Source organism: Orycteropus afer, unplaced genomic scaffold (genome assembly GCF_000298275.1).
Source record: "Orycteropus afer afer isolate SDZICR_OR568_19922 unplaced genomic scaffold, OryAfe1.0 scaffold00040, whole genome shotgun sequence".
NCBI lineage: Eukaryota > Metazoa > Chordata > Mammalia > Tubulidentata > Orycteropodidae > Orycteropus > Orycteropus afer.
The window spans coordinates 1,234,264-1,256,473 of record NW_006921627.1 but is presented as its reverse complement, the minus strand read 5'-3'; the positions used below and the strand labels follow the sequence as shown (position 1 = coordinate 1,256,473).

General features: G+C 41.6%; 1 protein-coding gene across 1 annotated transcript in view; it reads left to right on the top strand.

Annotated features, from left to right (window-relative positions):
- BCL2L13 (BCL2 like 13) overlaps window positions 1-9,255 on the top strand; it is an 87,671-nt gene extending 78,416 nt beyond the window's left edge. Inside the window, exon 6 of the mRNA XM_007937018.2 lies at window positions 8,452-9,255. Within this exon, the coding sequence (XP_007935209.1) occupies window positions 8,452-9,255 (804 nt within the window). The remainder of the gene's footprint in view (window positions 1-8,451) is intronic.
- The last annotated feature ends 12,955 nt before the right edge of the window (window positions 9,256-22,210 follow it).

Below are 22,210 nucleotides of genomic sequence, written 5' to 3'. Positions count from 1 at the left end.
GCCTGCTAACCAGACGGCTGGCGGTTCAAACCCACCAGCCACTCCTCGGAAGGAAGGTTGGGCAATCCTACAATCCTACTTCCGTAGTGATACTGCCTCGGAAACCCAAGGAGGGGTCACTATGAGTCGGGCCGACTCGAAGGCACATAACAACAACAACAACAACTTTGATTACAGCAGAGTTACACCCTTTTCCATTTAGCAAAGTATGATGCCTGGGTCCCACCTTCACAGATTCTGATTTAATTGTTATGGATTGCAACTTCAGTATAAGAATCCTGAAAGTTCCACCAGTGACAAATTAGACAACAAAATTTGAGGACCACTGTGTTATCTAATCTCTCCAACTGCATTACAGACTCCTTGAAAGCAGAGTTCATAATCTTACAATTCTGTATTCAACATAACAGTATGTACTATGAATTTACTAGATTGCTGATTATACTTTTCAAACCAACCCTAAACATAAAGGAACTAATTTGTTTAATTGTTTGAACTAAACAGATGTCAAAAATGCCACAATGACATGCAGATTTCTTGATAGGTATTATAAAATACAAAGAAAGGAAATGGTAGTTATGTGAAGTAGGGCTTAATCAGGAAAAACTTCTTGGAATAAGTCAAGGCTTGAAGGAGAAGTGATGGACATATATTGGAAAGCAGCAAGAAATTAGGTGAGTTTTGAAGTCCACCTTAGGTAGCTTGGAGAGGGGCCATGATTTAGAGTCCTAGCAAGAAAACTCTGCTAAGACATCGATGTTTCTTATATCTTCTGTGTTTAGGACATATCCCAAACTGAGCTTTGGTTAAGAAAAACAAGCTCTGAAACTAACTATTCAGGTCTGCTCAGAACTCTACTGAGTATCTTTCTCCTCTGTGTATAGTAGAAGTTGGAAAACAGATGTACTTCCTCTTCATAGAAGCTTGTGGGTCTAGCACAGCAGCTTGTGGTACACATTATGTTGTACATAAAGAACATTTCATCTGTATAGATTGGTGATTCCAAGGCAGCAGTCACACAAAAAGAGAAGCAACATCTATCTGTTCCTCAGTAGAAGAGACCTCAGGTTGAAGAACTGGACCAGCTTGTCTGAATTTCCAGGACTTTAAAATTAGGCATTAATATAATAAATGTATGTGGAATCCTGTGAGGCACAAAAAGAGTGGGGCTAGGCAAAGAACCTGACACAACAAAGAAGTTTTATAAAACATGTTCTTGGTCCCTAGGAGCTTATAGTTAGGGGGGATATAAAACAGAATACCATTTACTACACGTTTTATAGCAAAGAGGAACAGATGAATCCTAAAAGAGTTTAGAGGTAGTAAAAAGTGTTCAGAAAGGCAGAATTGAGGAGGGAATTCTGAATGGATGCAATGGTGTTGATTTGAGTCAAAAGATGGGAGATTGAAGTTACTGTTCAGCACCAGGACTACGTGATCCTGAACAACAAAACCCAGGTGCAGTTCCTGTTCGCAGAAGTAGAGAGATGAACAAAGAGCTGTACCTAACAGCACCTGAGAAATTAAAAATAGCTAATGTTTACAGCTTTTTTTATATCCAAAGATGGGACCAATTTTCCTATCACCCAAGTATTTATTGAACACCACTGTTTGCTCGGCATATGTGAGGCATCACATGGAGGATATCAAAGAAGTGTAAAGGATGTTTTATTTCCTTAAGGTATTTATAATCTAGTTGGGGAGATGACTAACGTGAAAAAAATAGTGAGAAGTATACAGAATGAATAATTATGATACTATGTGTGGCCCAGACTCAGCTATTATAGGAGTTTTGAAGAAATGAGAGAGGGAGATTGGATTGAGTGGTCCTGAGGGGATGGAATTTGAACTAGATGCTGGAGGAATCAAATTAGAGGTCTCAATCTGGGGCCCATGGATATGTTTCAGGGAGTCTGAAATTTCCTTTAAAATGGTGTGCTGCCTTGTACGGATGTACGTTTTTAAGAGAGGTCTCACACCTTTCATTCTATTTGCAATATGTTCTCTGCTCCCCAGAAATGTTAAGAACACCAATATCTACATGAATAAGAAGACAGTGTTTGGGAATTTAGTATAGCACTTGTAGGGGATGGTGAGCTGCTTCACCAATGTCAGCCTTCCCTCTTATGTGAGGGGCACATAATCAGTAATTACGATGAATTGGCTAAATCAATTGCTCTAGGAATAAAGAGGAAATAGTGGCCTTAGCTCTGAGGTGAAAGTTTTAAATTTTTGTGCGTAAGAAGGAATAGTGTCTTACTGTAAATATTCTATGACTTTTGTGGTAGTTAAAGTTGTGCATCAACTTGGCTGGGCCTTGGTTTTGAGTGGCTGGGCAGCTCATGTAGTTATTTCCCCGTGATGAAACTGTAATCAGCTCCATGGTGGAATCTGCTATGAGCAGCTAATTCGCTGCTTTTGGGTATGGCCTGCTTCCAATATATAAGGAGAAGCTTTGAGAAAGGTCTCTAGCTTTTGGCACATCTGGATCCCTGCATTTGGCCAGGCCTTCATCCCAGTGACCTGCCGTGTTGCCCGTCCATCTTGGGATTGTTCCTGGACTTGAACCAGTGGCCTGCCATGTTGCCTATGGATCTTGGGATTGTGCCATTTTACCTGTTGATCTTGGGTTCATCAGCCTCAGCAGCCAGCAGCTGCATGAGTCAGAAAAAAACCTTGTGCTTCAGTGGGCCTGGAACAGGAGGCAGAGCTGAGCCCAAGGTTGAGGGGCCTTCACCCAGCCCCTAGAGCTGGCACTTTGAATTCGGACTTCTAGCCTCTTAAACTGTAACAGAATTAATCCGTTTGTTAAAGCCATCTATTTGTGGTATTACAGCACTAGAGAACCAAGACAACTTTGTCCTCTTGCTTTTTAACTAAAGGAGTAAGATAATTAAAAACAGGTTTCAAATGTAGCACAACTCTATTTTATAAAATTCTAACTGAGCCTTTATCTAATGGTCAGATGGTATCTTTCCTGTCCTGAGTTATTGATACTGTCTAGGAGGGGTCATATGAGGGAAAAGTTGAATTTATTTCTCAACAGAACCAAGATATTTGTCAGGTTCAGCAAGACTTCCATGAGATAGAGACATGCCTGTTTTATATCCAGATAACACATTGATATTTTACTTTACATGCATTTGCATCATCCCTGGCCTCTCTTGCTTCTCCAGCTTCATCTTCCTTCTCTTCTCATCTTGAACTTGTACTTTAGGAGCCTGGGTATACAGTGATATTTCTTAGGACCACATTTTTGTTTATGCTTTTTCTGTTGCCTGGAGCATCTTTCTCAATTTTCTTTACTGTTTGGATCTTATTCATTCTTTAAGATTCAGCTCTATTTATTGTTCTCTCCCCTAAGAAGCCTTCCATGAATCCCCAAATGAATTCCTCTTCTTCATTTTCATCTCCTTCACTAGATTATATTTTGATTTTTTTTTTTTTTTTTTTTTTGAGGGCAGAGACGATATGGCTTTATCACTAGCACCTAAATAGCACAGTTCCTGGCAGTAAAAATTAGCTACTTTATGAACGGGAGAAATTTAGTATGACTTCTAGATTTTTAGCTTAGCTTGTTGGTGAAATAGTGCTTTTCATCTCTAAATTGGGTTGCAGAGGTTAGGAGACAATCAGAATCTTTAGCATTAGTTCTGGTGAAAGATAGTGGTTGTTTATATTAAAATTGCAGGAAATACTGAGAGAAGGGGAGGAAATATATTTAGATACATTGTTGTTGCTGTTATGTGCCATAAGTCCACCCAACTCATAGCAACCCCTCCTTGGGTTTCCGAGGCCATATCACTATGGAAGTGGATTGCCCCATCTTCCTTCCGAGGAGTGGCTGGTGGGTTTGAACCGCCAGCCTTCTGGTTAGCAGTCAAGTGCCTTAGGCACTATGCTACCAGAGCTCCTTAAGGAATAAATATATTGATATATTTAGGACTTAATGATAAATAAAGAGTGGGGAAGATGATGAGATAGATGATACCCACTGCCACTGAGTCAATTCTGACTCATAGTGACCCTACAGGACAGAGTAGAACTGGTCCCCCATAGGGTTCCCAAGGCTGCAAATCTTCACAGAAGCAGACTGCCTCATCTTTCTCCTGCAGAATGGCTGGTGGGTTCAAACCACAGACCTTTTGCTTAGCAGCCAAATGCATTAACCATTACACCCCAGAGCTCCTTCAGATAGATAGTGGTGGTGGTGGTGGTGGTAGTGTTAGGAGCCATTGAGTCGGCTCTGACTCATAGCAACCCTGTGTACAACAGAACGAAACACTGCCCGGCCCTGCACCATCCTCGCAATCCTTTCTACACTTGAGCCCATCATTGCAGCCACGGTGTCAACCCATCTTGTTGAGAGTAGATGGTGGCTAAAATAAAAAAAATATTACTATGTGGTGGTAAGGCAGAGAAATGATGTAGAAGTGACACTTGTAGTTTGTATTCTTCAGTAGGACAAGCTTTATCTTTGGGGTCTCTGTAATCAGTGGTATACAGTTCTTCATGTGCTGCATTTGGTTGTGAAGGGACTCTTTGTTAGCATTCATTATTGATGGCAGAAATGTTGAGTGGTTTTACATTATCATTATACTGATGAAAATATAATGAGAACTTAAAAGAGATGGAATTACATAAGGTGATAGCTGTGAAACCTTTTTCTAGTCATGTGGGGTTTGAGGCTTGGGAGAGGAACCCTTAGGAGGAATGGCACTAATGACGGAGAGCTTTTTTAAAAACAAATTTTAAATTTTAAAAATAAGAAATTATTAAATAACTTACCTGTTTATCCCGTGTTTCCTTTAGGCACAACCTAAACTGGCTATTTCAGTATCTAATTGTGGAGCTGTTTTGGTTAAGAATAGAAAATAGAACTTGTAATTCAACAATAAAATGACAACTAACCTAGTTTAAAAATGAGCAAAATATTTGAATAGAGATTTCTCAAAAAAAGATACACAAATAACTAGTAATCACATGAAAAGATGCTCAACATCATTAGTTGAGAAATGCATATCAAAACCATAATGAGATATCCCTTTACACCCACCAGAATGACTATAAAAAAGAAAAGACTACCAATGACAAGTATTGTTGAGGATGTGGAGAAATTGGAACCCACATACACGGATGGTGGAATGTAAAATGATGTAGCCACTTTGAAAGTGACAGTCTGGTAGTTCCTCAAAAAGTTAAACATTAGAAATACCATATATGACCCAGCAGGTTCTAGTCCTTGATATATATATCCAAGAGAATTTAAAACATATGTTCACACAAAAACTTATACAAGATTGTTCATAGCAGCATGACTCATAATAACTAAAAAGTGGGAACAACTCAACTGTCCCTCAACCTCTGAATGAAGAAAATTTAGTACAATAAAACCTGCAAAAGCTGGAACCTATATAAGATAGAAACCTGTCAGAGAAGGAAAACTCAATTATTTTTCTATTCTTGTTATTGTTGTGTGCTGTCGAGTCAGACTCAACTCATAGCGACCCCTCCTTGGGTTTTCAAAGCGGTATCACTACAGAAGTAGATTGCCCAACCTTCCTTCTGAGGAGTGGCTGGTGGGTTTGAACCACCAGCCTTCTGGTTAGCAGTCAACTGCCTTAGGCACTCTAAGAGAGAGTAATAGAAAAATGGTAAGATTGCATGCACCCTGTCAAAGGCATAAAACTTGTGAGATTGAAAAAACAAGGCAGTGCTGTCAAGTTCCAGCTCTGACAGGTTTTACTGTGTATTCAAACTCTGGAATATTACTCTACCATAAAAGGAATAGGAAAAAAACCTCATTGCCGTCAAGTCGATTCCAACTCTCAGTGACCCTAGGACAGAGTAGAACCATAGGGTTTCCAATGCTATAAATCTTTCCAGAAGTAGACCACCACATCCTTCTCCCATGGTGGCCTCTGCTGGTGGGCTTGAACCACTGACCTTTTTTGGTTAGCAGTCAAGCACTTAGCCACTGTGCCACCAGGTGTACAAAAGGAATGAAGTACTACAACAAGTATTAATCTTGAAAATATGCTAAGTCAAAGAAGCTAGACCCATATATTGTGTGATTCCATTTATATGAAATGTCCAGAATAGGCAAAACCATAGAGACAAAGCCAGGGGACCAGGGCAGCGTAGGGGGTTGAAAGTGACTGGTAAAGATTACAGGGTCTCTTTTGGGGTGATAGAAATGTTCTAGAATTAAATGGTGATGCTTACTGTGTGTGAGGTACACTGCTAAATATTATACTTTACTTTTGTAACAGTCTTACCAAGTCTGTCATCCTTATTGTTATGAAGAAATTGAGGTTTAAAAATCAGCAGGTCATCCAGATTCATTAGCTAGTATGCAGTGGAGCAGAAATTCAAATCAGGTCTTTTTGACTACAGATTGTGGCCTTCATCACTGTACTGTTTTGTCTCTCTGCTTATATCCATTCATGGACTATCCCTGATGCCTACTAGGACCTCTTACTAAGGAGATTGAAAAATAAGGTAGGATGTGGGGCAATAGAATGTGGACAGTTTATTTGTTTAGTTGTGTTTCTGGTGTCATTTTTTGTGGAACTGACACAGGAACTTCTGATGTATGTCAGATCCTTTTTGCACATAGTTAAGTGTTTGGTCTTGGCTAAAGAATAAAGTTACTCAAATTCGGTTGAACAGCAACCATAATCATAATGTAAAGTAGGAAACAGTTTTGTTTATGTAACCTGTTCAGATTCTCTATAGCATTTATGTCATGTTAGCCTTTTTGTAAAATTTTCTGTAGATTTCTACAACATCATGTTCCTTTGGTTCTCTTCCTGCCTTTCTGGTCATCCCTTAATCTCTGGTTTTCCCTAGCACCCTGTGCATATACCTGCTTAATGCTTACTGTATCATATTGAAATTAATTACTCATATGTCATTCTTCACAACTAGATAGTAAACTTTGTAAGAACAGAAAGTAGGTCTAATTCTTCCTTATAATCCTAGTGCCTAATGCAGCACTTGCAATGCAGCAGGTACATAGTGGTACCTGTTAAATTAAACTGTTAAGCATGGAAATGAAGACCTACACTTTGGTCTTTATTGCTTTTGCTTAAAGTCTGGCTAAGGAAAGGAGTCCTCTCATTTCTAATGTCTCTGTTCTAGCCTGTTCTGGCACTGCTATCAGAAGAACCTGTCATTCACGTTCCCCCACAGTCCTGTGCTTGACTGAACTTTAGACTTCTTTTCATGTGCACTGTGCACTAATTAAACTGATGTGTAGTAGATAACAAATCCTGCTCCATGCACCAACTTCATTCCATGGAAATCTCAGCTTCCCTTCCCTGTTGAGTTCAGACCCCAGCTGCCCGTCAGCCCTTTTCTCTGACTCTAACCACCTGGGGCTAGGTCACTGGGTACCAGCTGCAAGCTCTTGAGTCTGCGATTCCCTCCACTTTAGATCAGCCAGCCCTCACTACTCCTGGGGGTCCTAAAATTTACTCGAACAACTCTCAGAGCTACCATACCTGCAGTAACAGCTTTAATACAACAGCAGCAACAAAAAGATATAATAAATGAAATGCAAAAACAAATGCATAGGACAAGGTCTGGGAGAGGTCCCAGTATGGAGCTCTCCTGTCCCAAGGGGACAGATATGCTACCCTTCCAGGCGCAAATGTTTGCTCCTGCCTTCCAGGAAGCTCCATATGAGCCTCACCCCATGGCTACGATAGATTATACCATGCCTCCTGGGGCTTAGTCATCATTGGGTCCCCACTGGCCCCTCTTGGACTGGCCAGCCCCCACCCCTTAGCCTGAGGTGTTCACCCAGCTCAAAGAACCACCCAAGAGCAAAGGCCAGATTGCTTTTCACAAGGTGATTCCACAGCTTACAACTGGGCTACTTGCTATTCTCCTTTTGTGTATCTCTGTTCCTTTGCCCATATTGTGTCCTCTGCATGACCTTCACTTGTTAAAACCTTACCCGTTCTTCAGATGTCTAGTTTAAATGCTGGTTCTTCCATGAATCTCTCTTGATCTTCCTGCCTGTTCCCTTTAACCACCACTAAGTCACTTCCCTATTTGAACTCTTCATAGGACTATGATCACAGCACAGCATTTGAGATTGTTATTTTTATACCCTACTAAGTGGTAAATCCCTTGACAGCAAGGTTCCTGCTTTTGTTTTCTCTTCTGTTTCGCAGTAATTATTGCACTGAATATATAGAAATTGAATATAAACTCTTTCACTTTATAGCTTCAGGGAGACTGGTCAGAAGACTGTAGTCTTGTCAAAAATCCTTTCTCTGCATCGGCATACAAATAAATGCAGTCCATCCAGGAAATGATTTAGGCCTAAACTTTGTATTTATTCCTGGAACTTCAGTTTAGGAAAGAATTTTTTTTTCCAAATTTATATTTATTTTTAACATGTTTACTGTTCTTTGTATTGACTCTCCTCCTCCTTTTTAGGGCACTGTTTTTAATCTGGAGTCAGAAGAAGAGGAATACCCGGGAGTCATCGCAGAAGATAGCAATGACATTTACATCCTGCCCAGTGACAACTCTGGACAAGTCAGTCCTCCAGAGTCTCCAACTGTGACCACTTCTTGGCAGTCAGAGAGCTTACCTGTCTCACTGTCAGCCAGCCAGAGTTGGCACACAGAAAGCCTACCAGTGTCCCTAGGTCCTGAGTCCTGGCAGCAGATTGCAATGGATCCGGAAGAAGTCAAGAGCTTAGATAGCAATGGAGCTGGAGAGAAGAGTGAGAACAACTCTTCTAATTCTGACATCGTGCATGTAGAGAAGGAAGAAATCCCTGAGGGTGTGGAAGAGGCCGCTGTGGCTTCTGCAGGCCTGCTGGCCGGAGAGCTACAAGAAGTGTCCTCTGAAACCCCAGCTCCTTTGCTTCCACATATCACTGCCACTTCCCTGCTGGAGACAAGGGAACCTGGCACAGAAATGATTGCAGTGGAGAAAACCAGCCCTGCTACATCTTTATTTGTAGAGCTCGACGAAGAAGTGAAAGCAGCAACGATGGAACCTGGTAAACTGGAGAAGGCCGCGGCCCCTGCCCTGGAGCCCACAGAAACCCTGCTGAGCCAAGGGGAGAGAATTGTCAGGAAAGAGAGGCCGACAGAAGAGTCTTCCCTGGCTGGAGGAGAGAAGGCCGGCCCGTTGTCTGAGGGCAAGTCTATACTGCTGTTTGGAGGGGCTGCTGCTGTTGCCATCATAGCAGTGGCAGTTGGGATAACCCTGGTTCTGAGAAAGAAATAGCAGATTTTTCAGAAGAGGAAGAAGACAAAAAGGATCTACGTTTTAGTTGTATTGACTGGAATTTGAACCGCCGGCAGCTGATGGGACATTTGTGGAACACTCTGGGGTAATTGGGGGCTTCCACTAAACAAGGCAGTGGATTGAGCCACATTTTACGGCTTGAGGTTCATGGTTTTCTGATTATATGTTTCAAGGGTTTGGGCTCATGCTAGGTTCAGAATCTTATGAGTAAAGTACTCCCTCTAGAACAGGGTTTCTCAACCTTGGCATTACTGACATTTTGACAATTCTTTATTATAAGAGGCTGTCCTGTGCATTATAGAATATTTAGCAACATCCCTGGCCTCTACTCACTAGATGCCAGTAGCTCCCTTCCCCCTAGTTATGACAACCAAAAATGTCTCTAGACATTGCCAAATGTGCCCTGGGCGCAAAATTATCCCGTTGAGAGCTGCTGCTCTAGAGGGAGAGGGTTAGTTTAGGAGATTCCGGGTCAGAAATTCCTGAGCAAGAGGGCTTAGCTGTGGGCTCTTCAGCTACTGACTTGACAGCTGTTCATCCCTTTGGAGTTTCATCTATCCTGATGAATAGGCTGAATTTTGCAGCCACTCCTTTTAGGCTCTTCTCTTCCACACCTTTTTAGTCCTGTAGCATGAGGGTGTTTTCCCTTGTGTCTCAGCTGCCTCTCAGGTACTGCACTGCTCCTCTTTACCCCAGGTTCCTTTTGATGTCCTGTGGGAGTGCTTGCTCTGTACTTCTGCTCAGATTCACCTTGTAAAGATGCTGCCTTTAGGAATCTTTTAAAATATAATAAAGTGAATTAAAAACCAGAATAAAAGAGACCCAGGGTTCCCTGTCCATGAGTGCAAAGGGCAAACGACCCCAGCCTAGGAGAGACATTTGTTTAGAGAGGCAGGAGGATGGCCTAAATGACCTTTTGAGATCTCTTCCAGCCCTTTTGTCTGCAGTCACCCCACTTACCTTATGGTTACCTGCCAGACAGCAGCGTTTGTGTTGTTGGATGGTTGCTGTCTGTGACCCTGGGCTAGTATGTTTTTTCCCTAATCTGGCCTCAGTCCTACAACAGGACATCCAGCATCTCTGCAGGTCTCTTGCCATGTGGTAAGGATTTTCAGACTTGGGCTTACAGAACCATTTGAATCACAACTCTTATTAAATACAGAAGATCTAAGTATCATCAAAATAAAAAGTGAGAAAAGAGAGACTTCGGTTTCCAAAACTGAGGCTACCTTAAAATTCAGAATTCTGATTTGGCTTTCAGAGTTCAGGAACAGAGCCCTATTAGCCTGAACCCTTCACAGTCCAGATGCCACAGTGATTAAACCAGAATCATCCCAATCACCGTATATTGGTTGTGAGTCAGTATACTTTGCTCTCGTTTGGCTGACGCCATCCCCAAAGGACAGTTGGAGCTGGGTCCTTTCATGCCTGAGGATCAGGGCACACATGCTTGGTTCAAAAAGTCATCTCAGATTGGTCTTAGTAAATGTAACAAATTACTTTTTAGGTCTTGGAAATTTATAATAAAATTACATCACTTACCCTGATCACCCAAACTTGGTATTTTAATGTCTTGAAAGAATGTTCTTTCTTTTTGACATTTGTTTCACTTTTTCAAATGAAAATTTTCTTCCTAAAGCAATACTATTTAAAAGGTGGTCATAAAAGATATGAAGGTATGTTTGTCTGTTACAGCTCTATGATGCAGTTTATCTTTATGTTCTGAGTTTTAGTGTCCCATTTAAGGAGTGTTGGTTTTAAGGGTTTTGGTGCACCTTGGTGTTAATAGCTAGAGGTGAGGGGGAAAAGGGGGATTAGTGAAGTAAAGAATTTTTTTCCCATGGGTGTGTATTTTAACTGCTGTATTTGTGTTTGTATAGGTTAAGAGCTGAGAAAACTGGTATGTTATTTTCTTTTTCCTTTTAAAATAAAATATTTTCCTTCCAGTGTTGAACACTTTGAAACCCTGGATCTCAAATCCACTTACAGTTGCTGAGTGTACTGAAGCACTGATAGAAGCCAGGTTCATTTCTGAGTTGCTGAAAGGACATCTGCAGCTTAGGATCTTTGGGAATGTGTTCTCCACAAAAGGAAAGAATATAAAGAAGTGGGATACTGATATCAATGCTTGCTGCTTTATTTCCCCATCTAGTGAACATTACACCAAAATATTCTGGCCAGTTGTGTTTTGCTGAATAATGGTAAATAGATATCTTCTCCCCTGGCTTTCTCTAGACAGTCTTCCTAAAGCCAGTTGCTGTCGACTCCAACTCGTGGTGACCCTGTGTGTCAGCACAGAACTGTGCTATGGTTTTCAATGGCTCAATCTTTCAGAAGTAGACACTTCTGGGTGGACTCCAATCTCTGACCTTTCAGTCAGCAGCTGAATGTGTCAGCTGTTCTTCCTTAGCTTCCGAGTAATAGGGATATGCCAGTGTCCTCCTCCTTTCTTCATTTCCTTATCTTCTGTCTCCGGCAGGGGAAGAAGGGATCAGTACTAATGAGGACTGCTGCTTACAGCAGCTTCTGTTTTTTTGCTATTATATTTTAAAAAATTATTTCTTAACCCCCTCACCCGTTTTTTGGTGGAGGCTGGTAGTGGTAGGAGGCCATTTCTTCTTGCACCCTCATTTATATAGCATCTAAATCTAAGGTAAAGGGAAGATACAGAATAAATCCAACTCGTTTATGGAACTCGAATGTCAGAATTAAGAATTTCATTTCCTGTTTATTCCTCATTCTCTGAACTATTGAGGAAGAGTTTCTGTTAAGCTCTCTAGAACTCTTCTTAACTGCTCTATTGAATGTAGTGATTTCTGATCATTTGGCAAAAAGCCAGTGGCCTTTTGAGAAAAGTACCAGAATTAAGGAATGCCACTTTCTGGTGTATCCTCTCTGTACTAAAGTGGTAGCATTCGGGGCCTACAGAAATCAGTCAGTGCCTACCGTGTGCCTTAGGGGGCTCTCCTGACCAGTGGGGAGAGACCTTTCTAATAAAGAAGTGCAACTGTTAATCTATTGGTTTCCACATTCCTCACACACAGGCAATCCTGATGCCTTCTCTTGCCTGTATTTCTGTACTTTCTCTTAAGTCAGATGTTAAGTACTACCTAAGCTTGTCTTGAAGGGGCATAAACAGTGAACTCAGAAACAAAGCTACCATTCATTTCCTATGGAAATTCATCTCAGCCTTTGTGCTAATTTCCTCTACTAATATGAAAGTAATGATTGCTCTTTGCCTTTTCTCTAAAGGCATGTGATGTGGACAATTATAGCACAGAATTCCTTCACTTACTTTGAGATGTTTTCTAGAAATGAAAGGTGGATTATGGGTAAGAATTTTGTTTCCTTCTCTTTATCGTGTCTTTTCACACAAAGAATTTGAGGTGGTGAACACATTAATTGTGGGCTATCTGATCATTTATAGAAAGAACTTAAAGCCACCGGACTAATTCATCCACAGGCATTATCTCAGTTAGTCTAAACAACACCCTTGATGCCTGCAAAGTGCTTCCTCTTGCCTGGAATAACAAGATCTGGTCTGTCATTAGTGATAACTTCCTGTTAAACTACTCATCACTAAGAAGGTTCAGCTGAGATTGGTTTGAGTATGGTTAATTTTTTTTTTTTCCATATTAGAATACAGGCAGTCCCTGGGTTATGAATATACATAGAACATCCAATTTAGAACTACTACTTCTTACTTTTTTTCAGGGTGTCTGTACTGGTTCCGTTCAGTTTGACCCCCTGCTGAGTATCCGCATTTCCACCCCAGATGAACGTGTTGGAAGCCCTGGTAAATCTGCCCTCAGTTTAAAATGGGTAGGAGCTCTGGTGGTGCAGTGGTTAAGGCTGCTAACCAGAAGGTTGGCAGTTTGTACCCACCAGCTGCTCCTTGGAAGAAAGAGGAGACAGTCTGTTCCCATAAGGATTTAAACCAAACTCACTGCCATCAAGTAGATTCCGACTCATAGTGACCCCTATTTGGTTTCCGAGGTGGTAAATCTTTATGGAAGTAGAGTGCTGTACAGCCCTGGGAAACCCAGTGGGAGTTGCTGTGAGTCAGAATCACTCAATGGCAGTGAGTTTGGTATTGAAATAACTGCACCAACTTCTACTCAAAACAAATTCTTTATCACAGTCACTTCACTTGCTGCATGTACAGCTTTTAAATCATTGGAAAAGACTTCTCAAAAAACAGAAACAAACCCACTGCCATCAACTCGATTCTGACTCATAGCAACCCCCATTGCGTTTCCAAGGATGTAAATATTTACAAAAGTAGACTGCCTAATCTTTCTTCCACAGAGTGGCTGGCGGGGGGAAAGGGGGGTTAAACCACCAGGCTTCTGGTTAGCAGTCAAATGCCTTTAACCACTACACCACCAGAGGCCCTTGGAAAGGCTTCTGTTGTTGTTATGTGCCATCGAGTCAGACCCAACTCATAGTGACCCCTCCTTGGGTTTCCGAGGCAGTGTCACTACAGGAGTAGATTGCCCAACCTTCCTTCCGAGGAGCGGTTGGTGGGTTTGAACCAACAGTCTTCTGGTTAGCAGTCAAGTGCCTTAGGGACTATGCCACCAGAGCTCCCTGGAAAGGCTTCTAGCTAAGGCTAAATAAGAACCATATACGTCCTGAGTCACCTACAAATCTGACTTAAAGACACAGGAACTGCTCTCATTGGTCGACCTGAGACTGCCTGTACCCTTTCCCCAGTGGTCTTGTGTGTGGAGAGCTGTGCTTTTATCAGATACCAACTGGGCATTCGTGATCTACCAGGGACTCTGCTAGTTCCCATACTTTACTTCATTTTCATACCTCTAACAGCTTTTGATACTCCTTTTCTTCCTAGTTTACAGGTTGAAGAGACCTAATCATTATAGTTTAGTGACTTTTCCAGTCTTCCAGCACGAGAGGCTAGGCAATGATTTGAATTTTTTCTGACTCCAAGTCTACTGCTTTTTCCAGTTGTTACTAGTTGTTTCTAGTTGTTTCTGTGACCCTACAAAGCACTCTTGGCAGCCTGTGCCCTAGTGTGGGTCTACCTGAGTCTCAGCTGGGAGGAGCACCATATTGTACCAGATGTTTTCTCTAAATAGTGAGATGCCTTGTAGTTAAAGAATTAACAATTATCCTTGGTACAGATCTTACATTAGCTTTCTTGGCTAATGTGTTAGGTAAATGTTTTTGCCTGTAAATAGGGTTGGGCAGTCTGACACAGAACCACCACCGAGTACAAAGTGAGGCGATTAAAGCCAGCACCGTGGCTTTTCTCCTCTTCCCTTTCTCCCACCTTGTTCCCTTCCATTCCTTCTCTTACCTATGCCTTGAGTCTAGGGCAGGGATGTGGGGCGCGGCAGGGGCGGGGGTGTTCCTCTAGGACATGTGATAACCTGGAGGCATCACTTGCCCTCTGGACACTCAGAGAGATCATTGACTCTATGAGGAGAGTTGACCAGGCAAAGCCATAGGCACAGCTTGTTCAGAAGCTGGCAGTAGGTGACTTGCCAGTGAAAGACCACCTACTGTATTCCCCACTACATTGTTGTTGTTGTTGTTGTTATGTGCCGTGGAGTCGGCCCCGACTCATAGCGACCCCTCCTTGGGTTTCCGAGGCAGTATCACTACGGAAGTAGGATTGCCCAACCTTCCTTCCGAGGAGTGGCTGGTGGGTTTGAACCGCCAGCCGTCTGGTTAGCAGGCAAGTGTCTTAGCCACTATGCTACCGGGAATGTAAAGTCAATAGCCTTGGCTATAGAATACTGCGCATATGTATGTAAAGCTCCATGGAGTTGGGAAATACCAATTTTGTCTTCCCTTTCTTTACACAACACTATTTAACTTTAACCTATATTGCCATGTTCAAGTGAATTAAAACCATCAGGGTCCTTCACATGGTTATGTTTACAGAGTCCTAGCCAGGCAGCTGCTTCAGTCAGCTCAGGTTGGAACTGTTCTCAGGGATATTAGCAAGGCCTTGTAATAAGTTAAAAAGCAGCAGCAGGTTAAGGTGATTCCTATACTGTTCTCATTGCTAAGTGGGAATTTTATAGTGATACCGCTCACTTTAGTGAGTAGCCTTTGCACAACTGGAAGAAATTGGTTAATTAAAGTACTGTTTAGAAGAACAAAAGTGCTGGCATTTTAAGATTACTAGACTATTGCCTCCTTCCCTGGGAATAAATAAATTGAAGTACAGTTTTCCCTATTACAGAATCTGGAATGACTGGGTTGTTCCTGATGACTTCTAGCAAAAGTCATCTGTGTATTACACAGATCCTTCCTTGACCAGCACTAAAGGAAAAGATTTTTTTTTTTCCTTACACTTGTCTTTTTCCTGATACTGTCTTCCATTTCTTTCTTTCATATTAAAAGTGCCTCTTCCTACCTAACTCGTTCCTCAACTGAGTTCAATTATTGGTTCTAGTGCTCTCTCAAAAATACTGGAATTAAATGATAATTTTGTTAATGTAGTTAATACAAGTATTTCACTTGAGCAATATATGTTCCTTTGTTCTGTTTAAGTACCATTGGCTCTCTTTGTCACCATTCTGTAATGCTGCCTTTATTACTGTACACCAGTCTGGCTCCTCCCCTTCCGCCTGCCTGCCTTTTGACCCTGATACTCTTCATCAGAGGAAAGAAACACGGAATCAAAATTCAAATCTGTGGATTGTGCTATTAGAAGCAGTGTACTGCAGAGAACACATTGGAAGCTGTAATAAAATGAGATTTGAAGATAATCCATGGATTCATCTTTCTATTCATATGGTAACCTTATGCCCTTGACTGGGGAGGGGTCGTTTCTGATCATCTCTTACGATTTGGTTTGACTTCACGTCCTGAAAACATGATCCTGACACCCAGAGGACATGATTCCATGTTATAGTTCTCAGGCAGCACTGATGTTGGAAAATAAACCCAGGCAGCCTTGAGCATCTCAGCAGTTGATGCTCGATCCTCAGAGGTGAGGGCGGAAATGATTTGATCTTACGAGTATACCACCTTTCAGATATGTCTTCTTTTGGGGGAGAAACATTTTTATTTGTAACCAAGGAATTTCTAAATCACTAAATTCAAATATTTTTTAAAACAGAATGGAAAACACATTCTCTGAACTAGATTGTTACCAGGCAAACTCCAGCAACCCCACCCCCCCAGGATATGCCCAAGTCACTGTGACCGTGATGTGCTCGTGGGAACATTTGCTTTTGATACAATGAAATCTTTTTATAAGGTTGGTTTGGGGAGGCAGGGAGGGTGATAATCTTGCTTTAGGACTGAGAAAATATGTCAGACTTGGTCTGGAAAAATATGCACCGAAATCTATATATAAACGCATTAAAATCGTGGCCAACTGCATTGATCTAAGTGAGATACCAGTGGATAAAGACGATGTGAAAGATCAAATGCGTTATAGGATACACTCTGGGATTATGTGCTGTTTTAGAGCTCTTTTTCATTAAGAGTTGACTACTGGTATTCAAATTGCGCCTTTTGGAAGAAAGTATCTCCCCCTAGTGAGAACCTGGTTGTACCGCCTGCCTTATGTATGTGTGAGTGTACATGTATGGTATCTATGTGATTCTATTTGTTTCCACTGTATTAGGAATCCTTTAAAAAATCCACTCCAGACGCTCATGATAATAGCATTACTGGAAGATTTATTTCCAAATAGTGGCCTTCATCCTGCACAGCCAACTTATCTATTTCCTTTTAATATTTTAACTTGATGCAGTTAGGTCGCTGAGAATCAGAATCCATTCAATGGACCTAACAATAACAACAATGCAGATGTCAAATTGAAACCAGCCCAGGTGTGGTACATGGAACAGAAAAGTGGTTTTGGTAACAGGAAATGTGATTTATCAGCCCTCTCACTACTCTTGCTCACGTGGTTCCCAGAAGCAGTGGGTTCACAGTAACAAGAGCTGTACCTGTGGTGGTGAAAATCAATGTGTGTGACAGAGACCCACCCAACACTGTCACATTCGTAAACGGACCAGTGCTGTGCTGTGTCCAATCCTAGAGCTTTCTCTTGTTCACTGGCGCTCCTCGAGTGATTTGCTTTTGTCATCACATGTATTCCAGCTGTGTCCCCAGGGAAAGGAACCACCTTAAACTGTTGACTTTTAGAAAGTCTCACCTGCCCTTTCATCTTTTCTCTCTAGAAATCTGTGTTCTCTAGATGCAGCTTCGCTGGCATTAGGTGAGGGGTATGACTAGAAGTGGAAGATGCAAGATTATTAATAGCCCCACAGGGTGCATGCAGTACCTTCTGGTATCCCATCAGCTTGAAATGTTTATCAAATCCTGCCTTCTTGCAAAGGAAGAATGTGCATTTTAGTTCCCGGATTCTGGAAACAGTGATTGACATGGGCCCTGAGATCACCTTCACACCGTCTAACTGCCTATGGCTTGTAACTCAAAAGGAAACTAAGTTGGAAAAAGGTTAGAGACCTATGTGTTGGAGTCTGATTTTGTCATCATCTGAATACAGCACTTTAGGCCCAAACCTCTTGTGCCATTTGGTATTTAACAGGACTGTTGTTCCTTCCTTAGTATTTAGAATTCTTCATTTGTAAAGGTGGGTGGGGGTGTGTGAACATTTCTTCTCCAACCCTGGCCTCCTCAAACAGGATACTGCTTGCTGTTAAGATTGTGCCCCAAGGGTGCAATTTAATAAACAGTAAAGTTGGGTTTTGTTTTTTCTTACAGAAATACTCTGTGTGTTTCATTTCTTCTGCTCTACAACCTGTTTTTACATTTACATTTCAAGTGGGCACCTGTAGATAAAGGTCTAATGTGTAGAAGGATTTGGGAGATGGTATGAAACCCATTCAAGTAAATTCAAGTTAACATTTTTTTTTCAAGTGTTACAAGGTAGAAGTTTTGAATGGGTCACCAGCTTAAAAATCATCTTTAAAACAGAAATAAATAGTGATTATCTAGTGCTTGCCCTCTCTAAGAACTTTGGTTAAATGGCCATGGCTCCCTGTCCATTGGAGGCAGCTATACTGCTGTTACCACAGCAAGTTTGATCCAGTCACGCTTCTGCAGACTCATCCGGTCAGTCCATTCCCTACAGTAAGAAAGGAAGAACAGCCAGATTAGTGCACAAGCCAGGACTCGATACTCAGTAATTCTAGGGCTGAAGTGGAGATTTATACAGAAACATTTTCAGGGTACAATTATGGATACATTTTAGACTTCAAACACTCTACGGGCTTGGTATACAAGGCTGGAAGGCTTAGGACTATACTCTTGTGGGACAACTCGGTCATTCGGTGTTATTTATAAAGTTTATGTTCCACATCCTACCCTGGTGAGTAGTGTCTGGGGTCTTAAAAGCTTACAAGTGGCCATCTAAGATACAACTGTTGGTCTCTAAATCATCTGGAGGAAGAGAAAGAAGGAAACCAAAGACTCAGAAGAAAGTGGTCTACAGGATTAACAGTCTACACAAATCATGATACCTTGAGACCGTAAGAACTAGATGGTACCTAGCTCCCACTACCAACCAGGGACTCAATAGATGGATCCTGACAGACAGGAAGGAAAATGTGGAACATAACTCCGATTCTTAAAAAATTCAGACTTACTGGACCAGTTGAGACTAGAAGAGTCCCTGGAAGTAGCATCCTGAAATACTCTTTAAACTTTGAACTAAGATATCTCCCTGAGGTTACCTTTTAGCAAACAACACATTGACTCATAAAAGAGACCCTCACCAATGAGTACTGTGCTCCTTTAAAAAATCTGAGACCACACAGTCAATATTTACCCTACAGCAAAGATGAGAAGGCAAGGAGGGGACAGGGAAGCTAGATTAACAGAAACAGAAGAACCAGGACAGAAATAATGAGAAGGTTGACAGGCTGTGAAAACAACTAATGTCACTTAACAATTTATGCAGAAAACCTAAATGGGACCCTAATTTGCTGTGTAAACTTTCACCAAAAACGCATTTTTAGAAAGTACACATTTGCAGAGCCCTGTGATCCTTATCACTGCATCCTACAACTGGGTATTCACATCTAGTGAATCTCTTAAGGTACTGAAGCTCTTAAGGTACCATAAAGGCACCTCAGCAGGCCAGAAGGATTCTTGTTCAGCCTTTCAGTAATTGGTAAGCAGCCCAGGTGACAGTGGTTAAAGTGCTCTAATGTTAATCGAAAGATTGGCAGTTCAAACCCACTAGCTGCTCTGGAAGAAAGATACGGCAGCCTGCTTCCATAAAAATCACAGCTTTAGAAACCTGGGGCACTCTCAAGCAATTCTACCCTGCCCTAACAGGTCACTGGGAGTGAGGACTGACTCGATGGCAACAGGTCTGGTTTTCCTGGTGTCAGTAGTTGATAAGCTGTCTATACAAGCTGCTGCTGACACCTTGCCCACTTACTCCCCTGTAAATGGTTGTTGGTAAAGAGCTGTCTAGGTCAGACTGTGCCTCCGTGCAGTATTTCTGCCTAGCTTAAACCTGATTTAAGATTTACTGACATTCCCATTTTAAAATGTGTATATAACTGAAGATCATGGTACAGAGGCAGTGCTCAGCAGTACATAAGTCTTAAGAGAGTTAGATTCTTACCTAAAAAATAAGAATGTTGAATACTGCTTTTGACACATAAAAACACATTGTACACCAATATTATCAAATTTACAGGTACGATGCATCCATTGAACTCCTATTTGGGTCTATCTAAGCAACGAAGTGCCAGACTTTTAGGGTTGTCTGGCCCTTCTTGGGCAGCATCCCAAAGGACCATAACTTCTTTTTTTTAAAAAAAATTGTTTTACTGTTTTTGGTGAAAAGTTTGCACAGCTAATTAGGTTCTCATTCACACAAACAGTTCAGTAATCCTGGTTACATGCTTCACAACGTGTTCGCGTTCTCATCATTTCCATTCTGGTTGTTCCGTGTCCAGTAATCTAGTTTCTCTTCCCCCTTACCATTACATCTTTGCTTTGAAGTAACTGCTGACCATTTTGTCCCGCATAAATGATTTTGTAGAACTCTTAAGTTTTAAATCTTTGGTAACGGGATATGTCTTCTGGGGGAAGAGCTCAGCCTCTTTTTTTTTTTTTTTTTTTTTTTAACTTCCTTTTGGTCTCTCCCCATCATCCTTCCTGGGAAGCATGTTTTTAAAAATATAAATTATATTTACTTTTGTGAGAAGATCATGATGACAGTGAGAGTAGACTGAGGAAGTTCAGCTTGGGCGCCCTCCAGCTTCTTTCAGGGCCTTGAACTAGTTTGAAATGGTTCAGTCACGGCCCACGGAAACATGGGCAGTGTACGTGCTGCATAGCAACCAAATCTCTTGCATGTTGGATTTTGACCTGAGTAGGAAATAGGCAGCAGTGCCTTCCTCAAAGATGGCAGCCAACCACATTCAAAGTGGGGTGGTTGGCCACTGCCTTTGTTTCCGTCAGCCATGACAGAACCATTCCAAAGCCCTGCTTTCTGTCATATTCTATGTGTCTACATCATGCTATTATGAAACTTGCAAAGAGTAAGCCTTTACCTCCCTTGGTTAGCAGCATGTCTAAAAAATAAAGCTGACACCAAGAACATGAAGAAATGTTCATGATCATTAGCCATTAGATGCAAATCAAAACAATGAGATACCCTCATTGAGATACCCTCAGCACTAGTAGCAAAGTTCAACAAGACAGAAAATAACAAATGCTGGCAAGGATGCAGAGAGATTGGGACTCTCCTACACTGCTGGTGGGACTGTCAAATGATTCAACCACTGTGGAAAGCAGTATGGTGATTCCTTAAATGATGGAATTAGAAATACCATTTGACCCAGCCATTCCATTATTAGGTATATATCCTAAAGAAGTGAGAGCCAAGACAAGAACAGACACCCATGTCCATCATACCACTATTCACAATAGCCAAAAGATGGAAACAACCTAGGAGTCCATCAACAGAAGAATGGATAACAAAACTATGGTACATACACCCACTGGAATACTATGTAACCCTAAAGAACAACATAGAATCTGCAAAACACTGCATATAACATGGTTGAACTTGGAGGACATTATGCTGAGTGAAATAAGTCGATCACAGAAGGACAAATATTACATTAGTCCATTATTGTAAAAAGTCAAGGAAAGGTTTATCTATGGAAGGAAATTTTCTTTGTTGGTTACTAGGGGTGGGAAAGAAGGGGAGGGAACACTAGATAGGTAGAGATAAGTATTGATTTGTGTGAAGAGAAGGGCAATGTAGCAAATGTGAGTGATCAACACGGTGGCACTGAGGAAGACAGGAGCATGGGAAGTACAGACAACAAAGATGAACCCTTTTGCACATACAGCACTGCATTGTCAGTGATGACAAACATTGATATATGGGTGGACAGATGGGTGGACAGGCTGAATGATTAGGTATGTTTGTGCAGGGGGGAGTGCCCATGACCATGTATAGAATTGGCAGACAATGTTTCTACAAGTGTATTGGTATGTTCTGTAAGAATTTCTAAGTATATAATATATAGTAGAGTTGAAAGGGTGTAGTCACTTCTTGGCCATAGCCAGCTATCCTGAAGGAGCATGTAATTAGACTTGTGGCCCTGGGACTATGGTTGCAGGGGACATCAAGCTCAATTGGCATAACATACTACACAAAACATTGTTCCACATCCTACTTTGGCGAGTAGCAACTGGGATCTTAAAAGCTTGCAAGCAGCCATCTAGAGGCAACGATGGGTCTCTCCTCATCCAGAGCAAAGAAGAATGAAGAAAACGAAAGATGCATGGAAACAATTAGTCCAAACGATCAGAACACCATGCATGCGATCCCTCAGCCTATATGACTGTAAGACCAGAAAAACTACATGGTGCTTGGCTACCACTGTCAACCACTTGGAGGAGGATATATGTAGGAGATCCTGGATATAGAGGGAGAACAATGTGG